This window comes from Danio rerio, chromosome 11 (assembly GCF_052040795.2).
Source record: "Danio rerio strain M-AB ecotype USA chromosome 11, GRCz13ab, whole genome shotgun sequence".
NCBI classification, from domain to species: domain Eukaryota; kingdom Metazoa; phylum Chordata; class Actinopteri; order Cypriniformes; family Danionidae; genus Danio; species Danio rerio.
The window spans coordinates 20,252,734-20,269,128 of record NC_141031.1 but is presented as its reverse complement, the minus strand read 5'-3'; the positions used below and the strand labels follow the sequence as shown (position 1 = coordinate 20,269,128).

The 16,395-nt window shown below is 34.7% G+C and overlaps 2 protein-coding genes across 5 annotated transcripts in view; both read left to right on the top strand.

The window, feature by feature from the left end:
• The window catches only part of qrich1 (glutamine-rich 1), an 821,757-nt gene that overhangs the window by 277,252 nt on the left and 528,110 nt on the right, over positions 1-16,395 (top strand). The window lies entirely within an intron of this gene.
• eogt (EGF domain-specific O-linked N-acetylglucosamine (GlcNAc) transferase) overlaps positions 687-16,395 on the top strand; it is a 31,930-nt gene continuing 16,221 nt past the window's right edge. For all 4 annotated transcript variants that reach the window (XM_087273604.1, XM_087273603.1, XM_087273606.1 and 1 more), the window contains exons 1-6: positions 687-761; positions 10,284-10,513; positions 11,866-11,966; positions 14,523-14,631; positions 14,830-14,924; positions 15,065-15,169. In XM_087273604.1, the coding sequence (XP_087129730.1) occupies positions 10,328-10,513; positions 11,866-11,966; positions 14,523-14,631; positions 14,830-14,924; positions 15,065-15,169 (596 nt within the window). In that variant the 5' untranslated portion in view covers positions 687-761; positions 10,284-10,327. The remainder of the gene's footprint in view (positions 762-10,283; positions 10,514-11,865; positions 11,967-14,522; positions 14,632-14,829; positions 14,925-15,064; positions 15,170-16,395) is intronic.

Sequence of the window (16,395 nt, the reverse complement as noted above, 5' to 3'; positions counted from 1 at the left end):
GTAAAACATACTCTGGATAAGTTGGCGGTTCCTTCTACTGTGGTGACCTCAGATTAATAAAGGGACTAAACCGAAAAGAAAATGAATTATTTTTATCAATATTATTATCAGCCACTGAAAACAGATATACAGTAACAAATTTATTATTATCACCACCACTAATTTATATATTATCATTATCATCCTAGTCTACTTAAATTTATTTTCAGTGTGTTTCAGTAGTTAATAAAATAATTTATTAACTATATTTAGTTAAATGGTAACAAATTTGTTTTTACTATTCATTAATATTAATTATAATATTGTTATGTTTGTTTTCTAGCTTTGTTAATGAAGTATAATATTTTATGCTTAAGAATAATTGCAAAGATATTGTTTTAGTCACACACACACACACACACACACACACACACACACACACACACACACACACACACACACACACATATATATATATATATATATATATATATATATATATATATATATATATATATATGTGTGTGTGTGTGTTTGTTTAGTTAAGTACTAAAATGCCATTTTTAATGTAATAATAATATTTTTATATAATAATAATATTATTATTAATAATAATAATATTTATTATTATCAAGCCATTAAAATTTTCCACCAGCTAAATAAAAGCATCTCTCGCCCTCTCGCGGTGGCTGAAAGTAAGACATGCCGGCTGATAGTTTCCGGTAGTATGGCGACTGCATCCTTAAATGCTCCCACTGCGTCTTCTTAGTTTCTCCAAGGAGGTAAGCGTACAATAACTTTTCAATTAGCAATGTGATTACTTGCATCTTTTTCTCAGTAATTCCAATGGTTTGAACAAAGTGACTATACTCTACGCGTGTAAAAGTGCTTTTTCCCCGCTAGTAAAGGCAGCTGATAAAGTAATTGATGGAGAGGAGAGGAGCAGCTGTGAAAGGAACCTTTTATTTTGGCAACGTGTCAATCTTTGCGGTTCGTGCGGTCCTTACCTCAACTTGCTCTGTTATTATTTTTTATCATGTGTCAATTTGACTTCCGTGTGTCAGTGAATTTGGAAATCGCATTAGTTTGGCTACGTTTCCTCGAAAGAAAAGGATACAGCTTTCTCTTACCATTTATGGACATAAATTCATAGGTTTGGAAATGATTAAAATGACGGTTGATTCACTTTCTGCAGGAGTTTTAATTGAGATGCTCCATCAGGCGAATGAGATCTGAATACAGTGCGTCTTTGTTAATCTATGTGATCTGCTCTGTCTAGACGGATTAAACTCTCAATTTAGAAGTGACCAACCTAATAGTTCAACATACCCGCTATTGTTACTATTGTAAAACCCGTGTAATTAAGACGCCAGCTCTTTTAATTAATGCCAAATGCCTGTGCTTGCAGGACAACGTAAAAAACAAGAACTAATTAATTGTTATCTCTTCACCATCTGCTTAATTACGTTATCATCTACAAATATGTTTTTTTTTTTTAAAGTTGACTAAAAATGCCAACGAGGCATTGCTAAAATAAACATGTGTTAAGTTGTACCCACAATCAGATTCAAACTAAATGATGGTTTCTTTCTTGTTTTTTTTTTATTCTTTGTTTATTGGTTTTAATGAACATACAAACATCAAAAAATAAACAAAGACAAGGATGTCAGTAGACCAGTATAGCAGAAAAAGGCATAAAAATAAATAATAGAAAATAAATAAACATACAAACAGAATACATAAGTCATAATGAACAAAGTTATGCTGTGATTGAATAAAGTCACACTTATAAAAATACTTAAGAGGGGGTCAGAGAGTCAGAAGTTCATTAGAGTCATCCATATTTTCTGAAAGACATCCCATTGGTTTTCTAACCGCCTTAAATAGTATGTATTTTGTTCCAAGAGCATTGTTTCATTCAAGAGTTGGTTCCAGTTGAGCAAAATGCATTATTTTGCTAGATGGGGAATGATGCTGAGTAGGCATGGCATGATAACTGTTTTCAAGGTATACTGCGGTTGGGAAAAGTCAAGGTTTTAAAAACCCCAAAATGATCTGTAATATGGTTCCTAAGGTATGTGAAAGATTTTTTATTTACATTTAAAAAAATATTAAATAGAAAAACAGTATCTCTAGCAGAAAAGATCTCCAAAGACACTGCTTTAAATTGTGAAGAAATCTGTGTTTTTTAAAACAAATGAAGACAACAAAAGTCAATGATTAATTTGAATAATTAAGCCTGACATGTTCACTGTTCCAAAATATTTTAAATCTTTCAAAAACTAAAAAATATTGTTTTTAAAGGGATTTTTTTTTTTACAAAACCATGATACTGTGAAACCCTGATATTTTTATTCAAGGTTATTATACTGTCAGAATCTTTTAACGGCCGATGCCTAATGCTGAGCCTCTTTATAGAAGTGGGATCAAATGTCTTGTTCAGTTCTTTACCAAAGAGGTATAGTGTTGGTGTGTTGTCCAATGGAATTTGCAAAGCTTTGGCTGTAAAGTCCTGTGCTGCTTTCCAGAAAAAAATCGCCTTTTGCATTCTCTAAAAACATGCATGATTGATCCTGAATAGGTCGTACATCTGTGACACCAGGATAATACATTGGGGTAAATTTTGCTTAACTGAAGAGGGGTCAATTACATCCTATGCATAAATTAATCATTTTGTTTTTGGAAAGAGGAATGAGAGTATTCTGAGAGTATTCTGAGGAAAGAGGAATGAGAGGATATAGTCTCCCTCTGATCATCATTAAAATTATACTCCAAATCTCCAAATTCCAAACCACACATTTTTAAGAGATCCCAGTAAAGAGTTGTAATATTCTAATAGTGCAGAATAAATCTCTGAGATCTTTCCTTTTAAAGATTCTGAATTCACCAAAATCTCCTCAATATTGGAGAGCTCTAGGGATGGTTGTCCTCTCTTTTCATGACTAACTATCAAACAGCAAATTTGCAGATATTTATAAAACTCTTATCTTGGTATCTTTAACTCTTGCCTTTGGTCAGAGAAGGATTTAAGGGGACAATTGAAACAGATCTCAAAACTGACATATACCACATTCCCTCCACTTTATAAACAAAGATTTCCCAAGTGAAGGTGACAAATCTGGTTTGAGGGACAAAAGAGCTAACATAGATATTCTAGCAGAGGAGCCACAAAACCTTTTTGCATCTTGCCAGGCCCGATGGCTTTTTTCATTGAGACATTAGAGTTTTAGATTTTTGAAAACAAATTTTTGCCGCTCCATATCGTCAATAGCTAGAAAATAATTTAAAAATGTATATTAAAATGTTGTAGCTATGTAATCAGGAGAGGTATATATTCCTCTGTTATAATATTACTAATAATAATAAAACTTCAGAATACAGAATTAGGCTTCAACGTAAATTATTTTTTTTTACTAGCTTGAATGGGCCAGTGGTTTAGATTTTTACTTGCCCTAACAAAATTTTCACTGGCCCACCAAAAAAAAAAAAAAAAAAGCCAATAGCTATTTCTTAAGCAGGTCGCACACCAGAAGCGCCGCTCGGCGGCGCGCCGCGCAGCGCCACGCAGCGCCATGTATTTTAGAATTCTAAACATAGGTTTCTATCAGGATACACACACCGGCGCCGCAAGTCGGCGGCTGTCTGCGGCGCCCGGCGACGGCTCAGGACGCAGTTCATTTTTCAGCCGCGCCACAGAGCGCCATCTGATTAGTTTCATGTTAAATATCATTCAAATGTGCGCGTCTGGTGTGCGATACTTTAAACTATCATGTACGCGCCGTGTCGCGGCGCTTCTGGTGTGCGACCTGCTTAAGCCACATATTTTTAATAATATGTCAAATAATGTCTTTAAATCTCAGATTTAAATATTTAAAAAATATCAACAAATGTAGAATGAGCAAAATTCAAAGTGTTATGCAAACAAAAAGAGCAGCATGGAAATCTGCAGGTATTTTATTATTAATTTATTTAACAAAAGGTGGCTAACTCGCCAAACTGACAGCAAACTGTGCAAAACACTTATTTTTTGTCATGTTGATCCCATTAAAACACATAATTTGATGTTGCCGCCTCTTCGCTGTACTGTTTGTTACCATATGAAAAAAAACATGCCCACAACATCCAATCAGATAAGAGGAACTGAAATGCTACATGGTGTTCATGACATCACAGAGAAGGTAGTATATAAAGGCTTAATAGCACCAACTGTTCCTTGATTCTGAGACTGTGTTTGCTTCGTTCATTCATTTACTTTTGGCTTAGTCCCTTTATTACTCAGAGGTTGCCACAGCGGAATTAACCGCCAACTTATCCAGCATATGTTTTACGCAGCGGATGCCCTTCCAGCTGCAACCCATATCTGGGAATCATCTACTCATTCACACACATACACTGCAGACAATTTAGCTAACCCAATTCACCTATAGTGCATGGAAACCGGAGCACCCATTGGAAACCCACACAAACATGGGGAGAACACACAGAAATGCCAACTGACCGAGCCGGGGCTCGAACCAGCGACCTTCTTGCTGTGTGGTGCTGTGCCACCGTGCTGCCCCTGTATTTGTTTGCAAATGACAAATAGTCACAGCCAAATTAAGCCTAAAGTGACAAGGCAGCACTGGCCCAATCCAGCGTCTCTCATGGTAGCCCCTTGCCATCGGGTCTTTGTTGCTGAGCCCTGCAGATGTTTATAAAACTGTTATAAAAGTTTGCTGTATGTAAATGCTGTTGCACAACTTAGGTCAGAAAATTGTCTTTAAAAATTGTATTGTGATTGAAATCAGAAACTCTTAAAGTGCGTTTCCTTTCATTATAGTGTAAAAGGGCGACATGGTGGCTCAGTGGTTAGCACTGAGGTCGCCTGCTTTGTCCAGCTGTGGACGCCTCACAGCAGGAAGGTCACTGGTTTGTGTCCCTGCTGGCTCAGTTGGCATTTCAATGTGGAGTTTGCATCTTCTAATAAACTATTTTTAATAATAATCTAATAAACTGTTTGCTAATTGAATAAACTAAATTGGCTGTAGTGTATGAGTGTGTGTAAATGTGAAGGGATAGGTGTTTCCTGGCTTGTTGTAGCTGGAAGGGCATCCGCTGTGTAAAACATATGCCGGATAAGTTGATGATGACTAAGGGGATTAAGCCATAAGAAAAATAAATATTGTAAAAAAAAGAATAAAAGAAAGAAATGCTAAAAGCCCAAAAGCTCAAAATGGTCTTTCTTCTCTTAAAAACAACACTACTCCTTATTTTCATAGTTTTATGTTGCCATTGAAATCCTAGTTTTTGTTCTTTTTAATATTAATAAATTCATTTGGAGATTCTGGTTTACATTTGCACACTGTGAGTTTGTTGTTGTTTTTTTCTCAGAGGGTTTTAATTACGTACTAATCTGTAATTATCTTGTCATAATTACAAGGCAACACAGCAAAGCAGTTAGTTATTCCTCCCGGGGAAAACAAAACATCACCAGCTTCTGTCTAAATAAGGAGAAAATAATTATTATTATTATTGTATTAACACTTTGCTCTTACATTGTTTTTGTAAAGTCACAAATCTTAATAATTTAATGAGAAAGCTATTTTACTTGAACATTATTAAATAAAACTAAACACAAAGCTATCCTGTGATCAAGGTAAACACAAAATGTCATGAAGGTTGACACAATTTATTGAATTAATATTAAAATGTTTTATTAAAATATTTTGACATTTTGTCCATGTCTCTGTTAACAAACAGCATCATTTCAATGATGAAGTCATTTTAGGGAATAAAATGTAAATATTGCTTTTACCTGGTTAATAAACAGTGTAGGGCCACATGGTAGCTTAGTGGTTAGCACTGTCGCCTCACAGCAAAAAGGTCGCTGGTTCGAGTCCCAGTTGGCATTTCTGCATTCAGTTCATCCAAGTACACTGCAGTAATGCTAGCAACATATAATTAAAGTGCCAGGTATTGTGACTCAGTATGGAGTAGGGGTTGCACGGTTTACCGGTACTATGGTAGTATCATGATATTATGGCTCTAAAGTATTGGTGGTGCCACTGTAGTTTGTAAACAATAGTATCATCATTAAACACACTCCACAATACATAATGTTACATGTAGAAAGGTCACTAAAATGCTCACACGTTTGTGCAACAAACAATTTTATTTTAATAGTCTGTGGAGCCCTTTAAGGTTGCAAAGCTGTAGAATTTACACATTTTATTGGTAGCCTATTGGCTATTTCTGACACTTTAGTTCAAATCAGTTCATTTTTTTTCTTTTCAATATTATTTAATAGCTTCAACAACTGCAACAATCATTTAACAGAGCGACTCACAAAGTGGAATTTTGAATTACCTTGGATTCTTACCTGATAAGACTGAAAAAAAAAAAACAATTGGTGAAAAACCCCAAATTGCAGGAAACTTTTTTTTTTTTTGGTAAATAATTTCATTTGGTATAATTTGCATCTTTAATGTGTTTTTTTGCTGGTCAGTTGTCTACAAAAGAAACAAAAGAAACAAACACATTTAAGGTGAAGTGACATGCAATTAAAAAATGTTTTCAGCACAGCAAAATCCCTATTTTTTGGTATTTGGTCCCTCTCTAAATTGAATAAACCCAAGTTTGAAATTGAATTACCCAAGTTAATAAGACAATAAAAGGATAAATTAGGTGATGATTGAGTACTGGTGATGAACACCTGCTGTCGATAAACAGAAACAGAACAATAGCTGACTTCAGTTACAGCCTTAAATGAAATCAGGTGAAATATAACACATTGAAACTCTTAAAATCTCAGCAGAGGATCATTAAGCAACTCCGCAAACAACAGCTATACTTATTACCAACCTATATATATATATATATATATATATATACTATATATATATATTAGGGCTGTAACGATACACCAAACCCACGATTCGGTTCGTATCACGATTTTTGACCCACGATTCGGTTCGTATCACGATTTTTTTTTTTCGTGTGGGGTGGGAAAAAAAAGATTTTTAAAACTATTTTTTATTAAATAACATTGGAAAAATTTTTATAGACTAAACATCAAAGAACAATATTAACTATGCAAATTATTAACAATATAAATAGCCATATATAAAATAAATAAATATCCAAAGCTATATCACTTCTGTTTTCTTTGTAACAAAATACTGTTGAAATACCAAACAGAACTAAACTGCATTGTGTAGATGGTTCAAGCATGTTGAAAATTATTTTTCAATCAAGTTCTCTTACATAGAAAAAGTAAATTAAATAGCTACTAGGGATGCTCATTTCGTTAATTTTGCTAACCGACAACCGCCGCTCATTAATCGGTTATTAACGGTGAACTGGTCAGATTACTATTAATTTTATATTAAACAAATTGATGTGTCTATTTTGTGTCTGACACATTAAATATTGCATTTTAAAATACTGATTTATTTTTATATATTAATAGCGGAACAGAACAACAGAGCATCTTCACGCACCTGCAGTGTTTAGCACAGAAGAGCAGAATAATCTAAATAAAATGAATAAAATAAATAGGACTGCCCTAAATTATTTTCACTTAAATAATTAATTTATATTACAAAACGAAAATACTGACTGATTCTTTTTAATAAGCGACATGGGCTTTTTTTTTCCAATCATATGTTTTTTTCTTCCGTCAAATAAAAATAGCTGACTTCCTTAAATTGCTCGCTCCACGGAAAATATGCATTTATTTAATGCCCCGCTGTTATTATTATAATCACAAAACCTTTTACATTTTTAATAGAAATCATTATTTTAAAGAATATGTCCTGATATAGCCTATGGTTTCCTCTCTCTCCCTCGCGGTTCAAGTGCGCGCGCTGCGTGATGAAAAGACGGCAACAACGCGCTCATATGTAGACATTTTGTAAACAGTTTTGTTGTTTAAATATGATATTGCATTAATCTGCGTACATGCTTTAAGCTGTAAAATAAAAAGTAAAGCCTATTTGTTGTGTTTATTATGCAGATCCAGGTCAACATAAGCGCTGCCGCATCAACAGGTCTGTTTCAAACAGCAATATTCTTCTTCCATTTTGCTTCTTTGGCAAATGTGTCTGTAGGCACGGGTTATAGCCTACGTTATGGTCCCGCAAATTAAGTATGCCTTGCAGTTAAACAAGGGGCCGAAAACGAGGCGCATCTCACTGCCTTTATGTTGACAAGGAAAAAAGAAGAAGCGCGGTCCTCTTATGAAACGACTGAATCAGCTGGGTATCAATTGCGCAAAAGTGTTGCTGTCTGTGTTGTTACAATAGTAATATTTAATACTATTGTGATATTCAAGATTTGTATATTCATACAGCTCTGGATAACTTAAAACAACGATTAGACCATCAGAGCGGTGTTAATGCGTCCTGAAGTAAAGCGAAACGGCTATAAACTCCAGCAAGATTGTGAAGTGATTATATGCAGAGTCATATACCTTTATCTCTAAATAAAGTATAGCTATAGAAACTGTGTTCATCTTAACTTAAAGCTTCGTCGTGTTTTCTGACCTCACGCACCTGTCAGTCAGCACTCTCAAAGGTTCAAACAGAAAGCGCACAGCACGGTTACAGAAAGGTTTGCGCTGTTACCTGACATCTGGTGAACGCCCATCCCTCTCTGCGCAGCCACATTAACAGTGTGAGCAAATCATCGTATATGCGCTGAAAATCCGGCCGCTTTGACAGCATTGGCAATGTTTCTGGCGTTGTCGGTTGTCAAGCGGGGTTAAGTTAGTTTTGTTTTTGACATCCCTGACACATTCAGACGGTCCCTTACTAAGAGCTCCGTGCGAGCTCTCCCGGCTAAATATTGCAAGGGCTTAAACGGAGCAGTGCTTGTAATGTCTAGTGAAAAAAAGTGTTAATTAGCTCAACTTTTGCAGGCACGCGTGACGTTATTGGAAAGGTATCACGGGGTGTGTCGCGATTCTCCCTTATCACACCGCGACACAGGATCGTAGATCCGTGTATCGTTACAGCCCTAATATATATATATATATATATATATATATATATATATATATATATATATATATATATATATATATATATATATATATATATATATATATATATATATATATATATATATGAATGTTACTAGAAATGCCAAATTCTGATAAAAACAAAAGTCTATTAAATTTCACACACAAAAGATTTTTTTTTCTCTACGGTTAAATGGTTTTAGTGTGTAAAAGGGTTAATGTGAATAATGGGAGAGATAAATGCATCTGCCAAATCAATCAATCAATCAATCAATCAATCAATCAATCAATCAATCAATCAACCTTTATTTATATCCCTTTACAACAACCAAGGTTGACCAAAGTGCTTTACACAAGTAAAAACAAATTATAAAGCACAACTGAAAAGCAGACAATGCAAAACAATGCAAGAAATATCAACAAAATACAACAAACATTAAAACATAACAGTGTTAGACAGTGCTATGCATTAAAAGCCAATTTAAACAAGCTTGGCTTTTAAAAGTGGCAGGTCAGTGATTGTATGAAGCTCAGTAGCAAGGATATTTAAAATTTTAGGACCTGCTATGGCAAAAGAGGGATCACCCCACTGCTTGTACCTGGACTGTAGGACTTCAAGCAGAAGTTGGCCAGCTAAAGATCGCTAAACTCTGCTGTGCAAAATTTCAAATAAGGAGAAGCATGGCCATTGACAGCATTAAAAACAAACAGCAAATTATTAAATTATTATTAAAATCTATTATGCTTGCATTGTTTACTGTTGGTTACTAGGTTACAAATACTACAATCAGCCACCCCAACTAACCACTTAATGGAGATGCACATAATTTACATTTGATATTTTCCTTTTTTGTGAACTTTGAAAAAGATTCTTATTTTATTAAATTTGTGCCAAAAACACAGAAGGTGAAAAAAGACAACAACAAAAAAAAAAAAAGACAAATTAATAATTTCTTAAAAAGATGTAAAACACAAATGAACATCTGACCCATTTTAATATGAATGCCAAATACAGCCAACCACTTATAAGTCTGTGATTCCCACATGCAAGGTCTGGTCGGAATCGGCACTTGTTGTTTTTCTATTAATTTCCCTCAATCCCTGCCTTATTGCTTAAACAATTGAAGGAAAAAGGTCACTAATATTTCCTGTGGTAGGAGTTCCACATGGAGTAAGATCCGTTCATTTGCAGGTTCCCACACTGTGGTCACTTCCAGCGCTTTGGTGTTTGTTGTCCCTTGTAAACTCTTGGTCTTCTGTCTCTAAACACTCTCTCTCCCTTTCTGTCTCTTGTGAATGACTGTAGGTACTGAGAGCCAGTGTGGTTCCTTCCATGTGGCTTGAGGGACTATGCTGCTTCTGGTAGCTCTTTGCCTGCTCTGCAATAATAAAACCGTCTCGGCCACAGACAGCAGCCGCACGCCACAGCTAGACTACAACAGCCTGGCTCTGCCGCAGCGACATATTCCTTTCTTTCTACACAACAACAAACCTCTGGCCAAACTCTGCAAAGAGGACCCGCTTTGCCCTTTTAAAGTAAGCTATTTTGACTTCTTTTTTTGTTTTATCGGAAACACTTTAGAATAATGGTCCATTAGTCCATTAGTAATACATTTATTATCATTGTAAACAGTATGCTATTTACGTTAAGCTTATGTTAACTCACAGTCCATTAACTAATGATAACAAGGCCAAATTCGGATTTTAATAATGCATTAGTAAATGTTAAACTATGATTAATTAATGCTTCACAAGATTATTCATACTTAGTTGATGTTAATAAATGTATTAACTAATGGACCATTAAAGTATTACCATTTTATTTAAGTGTAAAATCCTGGTTAAAATCTTGCCTATCAGAAAAAAGTACAGATTACAACAATTTTTTTTCCCCTTATTGTTGGTTTTATCTAAGTTGTATTATGCATGTGAGACTCTTGCTTTACATTATGGAGTTTTCAGGTAATACAACGAGGGATGGGGTATCTCATCTTATCATCTCATCATGCGTCAGAATGCAAAATGTGGGATATACAGATTAGAAATTAATTCAGCACCCCCCAAAGGTCTGTTAAGCAGTATATTTTGTGTATATTGTCACAAAATGTATTTTAGGCATCAGAGCTAGTATAAAAAAGGCAATTTTCTCATTACTAGACAGACTAATTACAAGATTTTACTTAAAACTAGAGCAGAGATGCCCAAACAAGGCCAAAAGTTGGCCCATGGTAACCTTTGATTTGGCCTACCATCCCATCTGAGAACAATGATGAGAATAAAAAGGATGGTTTCGTTATTGTCCATTTAAATTTAATACAACCGTTTGTTTGTTTGTTTGTTTGTTTATTTATTTTATTGTAAAAGCTAACAGTAATAAAATGTTTCAACTAAATGGTGTAAATTAATCAGATTTTTAAATGTACATGCAGCTGACAATGCAGAGACTTTGGTGAGGAAATCAAGTCAAAGGCAGATTCTGCTTGACTAATGTATTCAGTATTGAACTCCACTGTGTTATAAATGTGATTATGATTTTAATGCAATAAATCATTAAAAAAAGTTATAACGGATTAGTTTATATGATTTAAAGTAATGTTTTCTATTAAATTTCTGAAATTAATTAGGAAATTACCATCAGTATCTGTCTTTCTCGTATTGTTGCCAATATTCCAATAGATTTAAATTATTTAAATATTGGTTGATAAATTTAATAATTATTATTATTATTATAGTATCTGTCTTCTAGGGTTGGTTGAGAGTAGAAAAAATCAGCTATAATGGTTTTGAAACATTATTTTGGTAGAGCTTGTAAGTTTATGAGCTATGTTTAGTGCAGTGTATGTGCTGAATCATATGATGTGACATTGTGTCTCTGTTGGCTGTGACAGGATGCTCTGCTGCTCAGGAAGGCCTGTTGGGGGTATGAAAAGAGCTGCTCTGCTGAGCACAGGTTCAGCTATCCTGTGTGCACCAGTCTTGATTCAGGATGGTAAGATTGTTTTTGCTGTTCTACAAAAAAGATGTGAAAGAAGCACATTTTTCTTCAGCACTCCTATGTTTCGCTATTCAGATGTACTGTACAAAGGGGTGCAGGACTGACACCAGAATCCAGAAGAATAATTTGCCATTGGCAAATTTGCCTTCGGGGTTTTTCAATTTCTGAGAAAAAAATGAAATATGTGGTTAAAATAACTTGACAATACTTTAATGTTTATCTGGACAATGCAAATTAGACACACCCATATTGAAAACAGGAATTTTGAAGCTGTCTTATAAAACGTATGTTTCTAATAGGTTTTTAGGGTGCGGCATGGTGGCTCAGTGGTTAGCACTGTTCAAAGACATGCGTTATAGCATATTGGTTGAACTAAATTGGCTGAAGTATATGAGTGGTGTGAATGAGAGAATATAAGTGTGTTAAAATGGGATGACAAAAGTCGCTATGTCAGATTATGCGATTTTGTCTTGCTAAAATCTTGATTATCGTGGGTAACAAATGTGCCAGACTACACGTTCCTTCACGATCATCATCCATGACGTCTATGACAAGCGTTATTTCCAAGAGCAGTCACAAGTGTTGCTATAACAATATTTCTTATCTTATTAATTCATTTTTTTTGTCAATCTCAGAAACAGTCATGCTTACTGACAGCTATGCTACATTATTTAAGGGCATTCGTTATGACATTGATAGGATCAATAGGATTGCACTTATGATTCCTATTTAATATTAAGATTTTTTTTTTTATCTAAATGAATATTTGCCAGCACTCCCTTGCCTGAGCCTGCCGCGAGTAAGATGGAGAAAATGAAAGCACATCAGCACTAAGGAAAAATTAGATGCTCAAGACAAAATAATGACATATTAAAAAATATATGACAGAGGTTTGTGTTACAACAATTACAGTGGTGCACTAATAAAATCCTTATTTTCCACAAAACAAATCGTGACCGCACAGTAGAGTAAAGAACAATCACAAATAAAACAATTATTTGTATTTGTTTCTTGGAAAAAAAAATCTTTTTGAAACGAATTTCATATGGTATAAATTGTTTCTTAGTTTTAATGTATTTTTGTTGGTCAGTTATCTACTACATCAAGGGTCACCAATCTTGGTCCTGGAGGGCCGGTGTCCCTGCAGGGTTTAGCTCCAACTTGCCTCAACACTCCTGCCTGGATTTTTTAAGTATACCTAGTAAGACCTTGATTAGCTTGTTCAGGTGTGTTTGATTAGTGTTGGAGCTAAAATCTGCAGGACACCGGCCCTCCAGTAACAAGTTTGGTGACCACTGTACTAGATCAACAAGAATAATAAATAACATCTGAGGTGAAGTGCATAATAATAATAATAATAATAATAATTCGTTACATTTATATAGCGCTTTTCTGGGCACTCAAAGCGCTTTACACAATGGGGGGGATCTCCTCATCCACGATAGATCCAAAAATGATAGCTGATGTCAGTTACTCACACTCAAACCTACTTATTGGTGCAATTGTAATTGTCAGTTTTTGTTATGTTGGTTGAAAATCTTTTTAATGATCCTGATGAAATTATCGTAAATGATAAAGTGGTCTAAATGCATTTTTACGTATTTAAATTTTCTGTAGGACCAAGAAAAGTTTTTTTCGACCTAAACATTCAATATACTGTAAGCTGTCATACCAGCCTGTCAAAATATGTAATTGCATCTCTGTGTGCCTTGTTTGCGAGATCAGGGTCACAATTATCAATTTATTTGTTAGTTAAAACCATTGGACATGGTCGGTTTTTATTGTATAGAAACATTTTTGAAAATGTCTTTTTGTGGTTGTCAGACCACAACATGACTCAGTAGTAAATGATAATCAACAGCTGTTAAAAACAGTATTCTTTGCATTCAAAATTAAGGATTTTAAAGATTTTTCTACGGTTAAGTCTTAATATTATGAGATATTAACATCAATATTATGATATATATTAATGCTGTCACTGCTCATGTTAACTGTACTTTCATAAATTGTGTTTATGATTCTTTTCGCTCTTACAGTGTTTCCTATAAATGTGCTGCTAAACTTTATTTCCCATGGCAAGCACTATTATGTTCCTTTAATCAAATACAAGCTAACACAAGTTCTAAATGTTTGAACACAACCTGCTTCATTCTGTTACTCAAACACTTCAAGGGCTGATAATATATTTAGGTCATACTTTATTTTAAGGTACAATTTGCACTATTACAAGCCATGAAATATGGCTTTTGCCTCAATTAACTCATAATTTGCTGTTTATTAATTGTTATTTAGGTAGTAGTTAGGTTTATGTATCGAATAGGATTGTTGATGTAGAATAATGTAAATGATGTAAGATCAAGCAGAATAGGTACTAATAAATAGCCAATAACTTAATAATAGCCAGGTAGTAAGTCACTAGTTAATAGTGGAATTGATACTTAAACTAAAGTGTTACCTAAAATGTATCCTCGGGCTTTACCTTCAACACAAAGACTAAATAAATGTTTATTATTGCTCCAAACAATGCTAATGTTGGTCTTCTTTCTTTAGGGCAAACTCTATTCAGGCAGCCCAGGAACTGTTCTGGAAACAGGCAGATTTCGGCTACGTGAGGGAACGTCTCAATGAGATGAAGACATTGTGCAAGCCGTCGAAACCCGTGAGTTTTATTCTACAGCCTTTACCTCATTTGATCTGTCTTTATCATGGTAAAGCTGAAGTTCATGGCCCAAATCCAGAACTCCTGAGCCAATGAGCATTAGCACTAAGCCTGGGCTCTTTTAAATATCACCGCTCCAACATGTCAAAGCAATCAGGAACAAACCTGCAAAAACAAGTTGAAACCTTTTCTTTACAGGCTGATTCCTCTCTGAAGTGCTCTAGTCATATGCGGTTCTGCAGGGCCACAAACCTGTATCTGGACCTGAGGAGTCCCCGCAGAGGTCACGAGAGGTCAGGCTAAGGTCATTGAAGATCAATGACAAAGTAAAACTGTGAAGTTGTTTTCCCTCTGGCAAAACTGTGAGAACTTCCTTTTTAAATGAGCTCCCTTTCGTTCTCTCTCTGTCTCTCTTCCTCTTTGGTCACTGCAGGTATAAAGAGGATTTCCTGGAGCAGGGTGAGATCGGGGGTCACTGCAGCCTTAACAGTAAAGCTTTAGAGGCAGAAGGGACACATAAGAGTCCCCTACAGTCTTGGTAACTAACAGAGGCCTGTGTAAAACATATTAATTCTTTGATTTTAATTAATCTTCAGTTTAATGAAACAATGTCAATTCAAGAAATTCATGAATTTGTTCTTAATGTGTGTGATAATTCAGAAGATGTTGCCTTCCTTTTAGTAATTCTACTTAAAGGGAACATTTACCCAGCAATGACAATTTACTCATATTCAAGGGTTTGTAAAGTTTTATGAATTTCTCTCTTCTACTGAACACAAAATAAAATGTTCTGAAGAATGTTGAAAGAAAAGCCAGAAGAATAGTATGAAAGTCAATGGCTGTTTTATTTCAGCACTCTTTAGTATATCTTCCCTCATGTTCAACAGAAGAAAGAAACTTAAATAGGTTTGGAATAAATGGAGGGTGAGTAAATGATGGCCGAATATTCATTTTTGGGTGAATCCCTTTTTATCTCTTTAAGTTGAAGAAATAAGTCTATATACGACTTATTAGTTAATACACATGGTATAAAAATATCATAATTCCCAAATGAAAAACTGTACATTTATTGTACTTTAATGTTTTGATATTCAACCAAAATGCATTTTCTCACTTTATGGTGTTCTCAATTGAATGTTGCTAGCATAAAAATACGTTTTTCAAAAATTTCATGCTGCTCTTTCCCATAAAGTAAAAATAGAACATGACCATTGGTTACCACTAGGGCTGCACAATACAGTGCATTCGAAAAGTATTTATAGCGCTTCACTTTTTCCAAAAAAATTTATGTTACAGCCTTATTCCAAAATGGATTAAATTTATTTGTTTCCTCAAAATTCTACACATAATATCCCAGAATTTTTTTATTTGTTGCAAATTTATTAAAAATAAAAAACTTGGAAAAAAAATCACATGTACATAAGTATTCACAGCCTTTGGCGTGAAGCTCTAAATTAGGCTCAGGTACAGTCTGTTTCCACTGAACATTCTTGAGATGTTTCAGCAGCTTAATTGGAGTTCACCTGTGGTAAATTCAGTTAATTGGACATGATTTGAAAAGGCATACACCTGTCTATATAAAGTGCCAGGAATGACATTACATGTCACAGCACAAACCAAGCATGAGACAATTAATTATCTGTAGACCTCCAAGACAGAATTGTCTTAAGGCACAAGGCTGGGGAAGGTTACAGAAAAATTTCTGGTGCTCTAAAAGCTCCAGTGAGCACAGTGGCCTCCATCATCCGTAAGTGGATTATGTTT